The sequence below is a fragment of the Acyrthosiphon pisum genome, chromosome A3, assembly GCF_005508785.2.
Source record: "Acyrthosiphon pisum isolate AL4f chromosome A3, pea_aphid_22Mar2018_4r6ur, whole genome shotgun sequence".
Taxonomy (NCBI): domain Eukaryota; kingdom Metazoa; phylum Arthropoda; class Insecta; order Hemiptera; family Aphididae; genus Acyrthosiphon; species Acyrthosiphon pisum.
The window spans coordinates 36675308-36684043 of NC_042496.1; the positions used below are offsets into that span (position 1 = coordinate 36675308).

The 8736-nt window shown below is 30.2% G+C and overlaps 2 protein-coding genes across 2 annotated transcripts in view; one reads left to right on the plus strand and one right to left on the minus strand.

Moving 5' to 3' along the window:
• LOC100160866 (replication factor C subunit 1) overlaps window positions 1-1101 on the minus strand; it is an 8847-nt gene extending 7746 nt beyond the window's left edge. The window contains exons 1-2 of the mRNA XM_029491449.1: window positions 597-1101; window positions 142-414 (exon numbers count right to left, since the gene is read on the minus strand). Of these exons, the coding sequence (XP_029347309.1) occupies window positions 142-414; window positions 597-605 (282 nt within the window). The 5' untranslated portion in view covers window positions 606-1101. The remainder of the gene's footprint in view (window positions 1-141; window positions 415-596) is intronic.
• Window positions 1102-1573: 472 nt separating this feature from the next.
• Window positions 1574-8127, plus strand: LOC100164206 (integrator complex subunit 2). The gene is made up of 16 exons (XM_001944767.5): window positions 1574-2186; window positions 2257-2395; window positions 2462-2711; window positions 2769-2899; window positions 3756-3941; window positions 4003-4175; window positions 4248-4448; window positions 4550-4733; window positions 4797-4945; window positions 5012-5526; window positions 5587-5739; window positions 5913-6078; window positions 6133-6352; window positions 7096-7206; window positions 7277-7490; window positions 7564-8127. The coding sequence occupies exons 1-16, from the start codon at window positions 1903-1905 to the stop codon at window positions 7914-7916; spliced, it is 3429 nt and encodes a 1142-aa protein (XP_001944802.2). The 5' UTR covers window positions 1574-1902; the 3' UTR covers window positions 7917-8127.
• The last annotated feature ends 609 nt before the right edge of the window (window positions 8128-8736 follow it).

Genomic DNA, 8736 nt, shown 5'->3' on the forward strand with positions numbered 1-8736 from the left:
CCCCCCCCCCCCCCCCCGACTGTAGATGCAGATTACCAATATTCGTGATTATATAACATGGTACTTTATTACATTAGTACTTACACGTAATACTTAAATTAAAATATTTTAAAAATCGTAATATAAATTATAAATACTCACTTGGGTTTTTTTTTTTTGTTTTATCACATTGATGGTGCTTTGTTTTACTGGTTCTGAACCAAAAACATCAGCTGGGTTTATAAGTTTTCGTTTTTCAGCTAATTTTTGTTTCGGTTTATCAACTGGTGTCGAAGGTACTACATCATCTTCATCATCACTCGATAATACATGCCGTTTTTTTGATGATTTTCCTTTCTGATGTGGTGATATTGTATTATTTAAGTCTTTTTTTTTGGTGCTCCCATCAGTTTTTACAAAATATGATCTTATATCCTTTAAAATTAAATGAATTCTTATGAACTTTGTTGTACTTACATTGATGAACAATAAAAAAGTTTCAATTTTAAAAAATTACGGAAAATTTGAAACGCAATCAATAATTTCTGTTCACAATGTATATTGTATTAAGCAAAACAAAATTTAATATTTGCCATTAATGATATCACTATACTTACTTTAGGCATGTTGTCTGAAATAGATATTATGAGCACATACAATAATAATGTGAACCAGTGAGTAAAGTCACGAATATCTATTATCTATATGGAGATGCTGTAGATAATTTAAATTACTAGAAATTCGAATGCATCAGAGAAAGAGTTTTGAAGTTTTGAACTAAAGGAAATCATGAGGAACATAAAACGTTAAATATTGAACCGCCAAAACACCATTATTATTTTTTAATATTTAAAATTGCACATAATTATATCATTTGTATCAATGGGTAATCACGATAATAATAATATAACCACAGATCAAGCCCATAGACCTGGGTAGTTGAACAAGATCCAACTTCATGGTATCATGGTAGCATGTGGTAAGAACGTATAAACCATGAGGAAATTCTGGAGCGGCAAACGTTTTGCAGAACGAACGCCAACGTTTGAAATTTTGAAAACGTAGAAATTCGCGAGCGCTTGGTTTAGTGCGGTATTTTGTTTAACCGTGGTCGTGGTGTAAGACTTTTTTTTTTTTTTTTTGTCATATTTGTTTTTATTTGTACAATCTGTATAAAAAATATTTACAATAAGTACAATCATAAATATTGTTATATTCTGTGGTACAATGGAGATAATGGTGTAAGACTTAAAAAAAAAATTAATCGTGATAACGATAAAGGCGGGTTCACAACTACCCGTGTCGTGTCGTGTACTCGTGTCGTGTGAATTGTGAATTCAATTCGTTCTTCGGGGATATTCCGAATCAGGATAAAGTGTAAAAGTGCTTCGATACAAACCAATGCATATTTAATTCTACGGAAAACGTCGTGTATAGACCCGGCCTAAATCGTGATTTGGTCCATTACAAAATAGACGGAGCGTGTCTTGCCGGCAGGACGCTCTGTTGTCAGTGTATGACAACAGTGTTGCCACATATGACACCAATAATTATTGCACTGGAAGAAGAGTTAAGATACCAACATAATTAAAAGTTATCACGCTCCTATTCTATTATCAATGCGATTTTTATTTACCATTTTATCGTGGGTATCGGAATAAAATCTTAGAATCTTAGATCATAAACAGAAGTTCAAACAAACGGAACTGCGGTCTACGGAAGATGGGAAACGATACTTTAAAACTAAGCCTTAATTCCAAGCCTGATGTAACTAAGTGAATAATGAAAGTCGGAATCTTTTTGGAAAATGTTTTCTTGTCTGAAATGCTCAATATGCAACTGCATCAACAAAAGTTGATCTTGAAAAATATAAAATCATTCAGTTTATGTCATTATGTGCATGGTTATTAACTCGTTACAATCATGACTGTGAATTTAAACGTGTCTCCCAAAGTGTTCCAAGCACTGCTTAACGTCGATATAGTAGAACTATGCAAATTGTCCGCAAAAGACATCCGTCCAGTATTACCATGTCTGGTTCGGATGAGTTTAATATCATCGGCAGACAACATGGCAGATTATGCAGATGGCAAGAAGGATGTACTCACATTGTTGTCGGGAATAGAACTAGTCAATTCTATTGTTGCACTGTTGTCAATAGATTTTCACTCGTTAGAAATAGATGTTAAAAAAGAACAAATATTAAGGTAAAGTTAAAACGTCAATTTACACAAAACACAGTTTTGTTTAATATTTTCACTATTAATATTTTTTAAGACAAAAGTTGGGCAGTACGCAAGCTGACAGCGTTCTAATACATTCGTTACAAAATCCATTGTCCCTGGAATTTGAGAGAAGTGATTCTACTCGGCGGCTGAGACTTGTATTGAGTGAAATCCTATATATTTCTTCACAGGTATAATAATTAAAATAATAAACAAAAGTAAAATAGTAATTATTGATTGACTTCCATCATATTAAGATTCAAGAACACCGTGAAAAGCAGCATACTGTACAAACTTCAATAAATTCAGAATTTTATATCAAGCAGTCCGATTTATTTGATTACCCAGTCTACATACCAGAAGTTTGTGACGTATTAAATATTGCTCTTTCTGAATTACCAGCTATACTCACGGTTCAAGACATTGCAGAAGTGTTGCTTCATGTTAAACATGGTCCAATTTTCATTTGTTGGATTGTAGCTAATTTTCCAGATTGTTTTTATGATGGTAAGACACAAAATAATCTGTTTAAAAATAATATAATTAACTATGAACTGTTTGTAGTTTGTACAAGTTTAATACAAAATTCAGAAAGATATGAAGAAGAAAATGGTGGTAGTCGCATTCGAATGGAAGTCTTAACTCAGTTAAGTGCAATGTATCCACCTGCTGCACTTGTGATTCGTGCTAAATGTGTAAGCACATCTTACTAAACTAATGATTGACTGCTTCTGAACTTCTGTTATTTTTTGATTAGTCCTTCCAAGTTAGCACGACTATTTTAATTGTTATTTTAAAACACAATTATTAACTTAAATTGTGTTTTATACAATTCTATGTTCTCTTATTCACTTAGGTCCTCATGATGGATGAAGGGCTTTTAGGTTCACACCAATTTTTTTTTTTAAATGTTACCTTTGGGAAGCTTATAACTTGCTTTAATTTAAAATATCATACAATAACTTTTCAAGGTGCCTTCAATATTATAAATACCTAGATATCTAAATATTCTTACCTTTAAATTTGATGATATGTGAATTCACTCTGATATTAAAAATCACAGAGTAAAATGGATTTTTCTAAATGTTAAAATATATTCTATGTAATGCGCTAGTAAGACAAGAAAAATATATGCGGGTATAATGTCCTCCATATCTTTAAGCCAATGTCGTTTGTAATGTAATCATTTACACAGATATAATGTTACGTATTAGGCAGTTCATCACTGCTGATAATTTATACATATTATTCTCCTTGGATATGATCCAAAACAACTTTTTCTCTCTAAACGATTGAAAAATTATTAATTATTAATTAATTATTTTAACAAGATACCGCGCGATTAACTACTTTTTGTAATTTACACCATTTAACTATATCGCTTGATTTCGTACAATTGATTTTTCAAATTTTTGTTATAAAAATGTAATTTTGACCATTTACTTACGTCCTTTTGTTTGTTGGGGTTTATGTGCAAACATAGAAGAAAATTAGTAATTTCTACTGTCTGCTCTCTTATATATTTCTATTATGTTTTCATATGACGTATAGGTTGAACTCAGTAAAATGCCTGCATTGACTATCATGTTGACATTGGAAAATAAATTTTACAAAGTTTCATATCCGAATAATGTACAAATATCAAGTAATAATGATCTTGTGACATTCATTTCTGGCTTATTACTTGGGAACGACCAACAGGCCAGAAGTTGGTTTTCTCTTTTCATTCGACAAAAAGTGAGTATATTGATATTAATTGATTAAAAGTGTATATTAATTCTATAATTATTTTATTTAGAGAACAAAAGATTCTGTAAATTTTGCTGTTCAAAATATGCGGGATGAGTTATTATTACAATTACAAAACTTATTGAAGAATGTTAAAGACAACACTTTACCCAACTCAAGTGTAGTAGAATCTAGTGTACTACTTAGACTTTATTGTGCATTGAAAGGAATTGCCGGTATCAAGTATGTTTAATTATGCTACAGTTTTAAAAATATATCAAATTATATTAATTTTGAAATAATTTTCTTTGGCAGATTTCAGGAAGAAGAAATCACTTCTCTTGTGTCCTTAGCTACGTGTTACCCACCTTCTACACCTGAAGGTGTTAGGTTTGTTACAATTTCATTGTGTATAATGATATGCTGCAACACTCTACTCGCTAGTTCAGAAAATGAAGCTAAATGTGTGCAATGGTTAAAGAGATTAGCAGGAAGCGAGTCTCCTTTTTTTGGAAAGTAATATTTTATTATTTACGCTTTATGTGGCATGTACTAATTAAGGATTCTACATAACTTATAATGTTATTAACACATGTTATTTAAAACATTTACCTTAGGCCAACTGACACAACTGCAAGTTTTGGAGAAATGTTACTCCTGATGGCTATACATTTCCATAGTAGCCAGTTAACATGGATCTGCGATCATATGTGCAATACATTAGGAATGAGAATAAATATCAGACAAAGCACAATGGGCAAAATGAAACAAATTTTCACTCAAGATGTATTTCCTGAACAAGTAGGCCTTTAGTACCTATTAATATTTCATCTAAAATTCTGTAATTTTCTATTTCGATGTTAGGTTGTAGCTTCTAGAAGTGTTAATATACCTGTCACGCCAAATTTAAATGCCAATATGTCTGGATTTCTACCGATTCACTGTGTTTTACAGTTACTAAAAAGCCAAGCTTTTACTAAACATCGCGTTAACATTAAAACATGGATATACAAGTATGCATGCTATAGAATTTAACTAATAATTTGAAACAAACCAATTTAAATTATTTTGTTTTCTAGCCAAATTTGTGCAAGTGTTTCGCCATTACATCCATTATTACCTTCTTTAATTGAAGCTTATGTTGCTTCTATATTAGTGGTACCTAATAAAGCTACTCAAGAATTAGCTGTAAATCAGCCAATTACAGAAGAAGACATTTTAAAAGTTTTTGGTGATAAGGTATTAGACCAAACTGGTAATGAGTCTTTTACAGCCCATCTTCTATTGCTGTATTATTTACTTTTATACGAGGAGAACAGTATGTCTTTGGCTTCTCAGCCCAATAGATTACAGTTAGTTGGACTAGTCAGGTACAAAACTGAATTCTTGGCTGACATCCCGATTCGGTATATAGTCCAACAAGCGGAAAAAGAACATCCATATTCTAGTTTGTTTTCTACTTTATTAAGACTTTTGGCTACACATTTCCCTCATTTGTCTCTAGTGGACGACTGGATGGAAGATACAACATCAGAAAGTCAATTTGTATTGCAACACAAAGCTAAAAACATTACTACGGAAATGATAGAGAGCGGTATTTAAAATAATTTATTTTTAATTGCAAACTTGATTTTTAAATTGAACATGATTTTAGGTTTAAGCATGATGGTTGAACGTCCTGAAAAAGCTGGAATCGTATTGAAAAGATTGTATGCGGAACGTCCAATTAAAATTTGGCCATTTGCACCTACCATATTAAAATTCCTACCAAACACTTTAGATTCTAATGTTTCTAGGTATATTCAAGGTAAATTATTATTGATTATTGTGAATTTAAGAAGAATTATGAGTTTGATTTGGCTGAGTAGTATAAGGTTTCCGTTCTAATGTGTACTAAACCCGGCTTTAGGGCATAATCTCTATCAAAAGTGCTATACACAAATACATTAAAGTATAGTATTAAATAATTTTTATTTTCAGAACTATACAAAAAGGTGTGGTTAAGACTTAATACAGTCTTGCCTCGTAGTTTGTGGGCACTTACTATTAAAGCTTTACAACATAACAATGGAGTAAGTGCCTTGAAAGAGGAAAATTTAATTCAGGATCCTTTACAAGTTTTGCAATGTGATGCTAGAGTTTATAGGTAAAATATAAATTAAGTTTTATTATAATTGTATAATAATTGTCATTTATTCAGGTGTCCAACAGTTTTGAGTATTGTAATCCGAGTGTTGCAATCATCATTAGCAGCTTCAAGAAGTCATTTATCTCGTCTAGTCAATCAAAAATTATTTGTGACTGGACAGTTAACTCAAACTAATAATCGTGAAGAATATAAAAACGTGTTGACAGCTGCACAAGACAGTGCTGCAGTGCAACTTTTATTAGAGGCTTGTTTGGAAACTGAAGATGATCAAGTAAGCTTGTTTACTTATAGTTTTACATTTACTAATTGAGAAGTAACCCAACCACAATTAGTATGCTTGGTCTTGGCTTTGTTACACAATAAATAGATGCATACATAATAATACGACATGGTAGCCTTAGCTTATTATGAATAGAATATACTCTTGTTAATTTCAGTCATTGAAACTTATTGACACTAACTTTATTGATAATTTCAAAATTATATGCATAAACTAAATTATAAATTCTGGTAAATATTTAAGTGTTCAAAATGTGTAATTTTAGATTTTGACCAAACCAAGTCTTAAAACAATTTTTTTTTCTTGTTTTTTACATTTAGCAAAAAAAAAATTATTTGACTGTAGTTGGAATCCTTGATTTTAAATTTTAATAGAATCCTAATAACATTTGAGTAAACTAAGATCAAATCTCAGTGTTTGGAAAATTCCAAAATATATTATCAGTTAAAAATTTAAAATCTAACATTTTAATTCTAACTTGCATCAAAGTTGCCACCTAGGTTAACATTTCAAGTGCTATACACTTATTGTCAGTGTATTCGGTTTGTACCTAATTCCTTTTTTAAATTTAACTTAAAAGTAAGATATTACTGAAAATGTATGTATGATGCTGAGTAATACAATTATTCCTCCATTTCATATTCAAATAATATTATGTAATTCTATGTTTAAAGAACATCCTTTATGATAGTATATAGCGAATAACTAACTAAGTTTTTTTATTTATTTCAAAGAAATCATTTTCTAACATGATGACATTGAGGGAAGTACGAGGTGTTGTTTGTTCATTTTTACATCAAATGTTTATTGCAGATCCTCCACTCGCAAAATTAGTTCACTTCCAGGTATCTTTAAATTTTTATTTATTTTACTATAAGTAGTATAAACTATTGTTTTATTACAATTTTTTTTCAGGGATATCCTAGAGAATTACTTCCAGTTACCTGTCTAGGAATTCCATCCATGCACATTTGTCTAGATTTCATCGCAGAACTTCTCAGTCAACCAGATTTCCAGAAACAGATATTTTCCATAGATCTTATTTCAAATATTTCCCAACAGTATCCATTGCCAAAATCGTTAAGCTTAGCACGTTTAGCCATTAATACAATGTATACTTTTCTGTCTGGTAATATAAAAACATATTATTATGGTCTTATAACATTTTTGAATATTTAATAACAATCACTGTTTTATTACAGTGTTGACACAAGAAGATCGCCGTGAACTCTATATGCCTACACTACCAGCATTAGTCAGAATATGTCAGGTATTTCCCACCCTTAGTGAAGACTGTATAACATTTTTAAATCAACTGGGTCGCATGTGCGTGTCAGTTACATCCGTACGTTCAGATATATTTTTACTGCCTGCTGCAGCCCAAAGAAGTGAAGAAATGGAGGGACCAAAACTCAGAATGCGACGAGTTCCTAAACCAGATATCTTTGACGAACGCACAGATATTGCTGTGGCTAATAAATTATTTGCTCAACAGGTTGAACTAACTGTTAAAGAAATATTACAGAATTGTTTAGAAAACAATGCAAGTGCTTAACAAATATAGATGTCTTCATAACAATATTATAATTAATAAAATATAAATATAGTTCAAATAAAATTAATATAAAAAAAATATTTATATATACCTAATGAAAATTGTCAGATCTTACTACAGCAACATGTGCATATAATTTTAAATTCTGAGCTTAACGATGAATATATTGGTTTTATAATATGTATTAAAAAAATAAAAATGTTTGAGCGTATGAACTCTTAGCAATTTTATTTCTGGGAACAAATTTATTTAGTTTGAAAAAAATACTAATTCACACAAGATTTAAGCCAAGTTGAAGTGTCATCATTCTTTCCCCAAACTATGTAATTCTGATTACTGTTATTTGTTCCCTCTTATCGCACATATACTTATTAGTTATTATGTTTAGATATATATTGTATATATTCTTCTAAAAATAAAAAAGTTTGTTGTTTGGGGGGAGAGCACTTGACAAAATAATAGAACATTTTTGTAAATTAAAATAGATATTAAATTGTTTTGAGACAATATTTAGACAAATGTATATGTAAAATTGTGTTCTCTATTAATTATAAAATGGGTATTGGGTAATTTTACTCTAAGATTACTCAAAAATAAAAAATAAATTATTTTGCAAGAATGTGGTTTTATCAATGTTACCTGTGAACCAGAGTAAAAATAGACTGTATGCTGACTTTTTCTCAAGCAATTTATACAATTAATTTATCTATTCACAAAATTATATGGTATGTCAGTATTGATTTACTAAGTCAATAACACCTAGTAACATAATTAACAATATATATATATATTTATAAAATATATTAAAAATTCGGGAGAA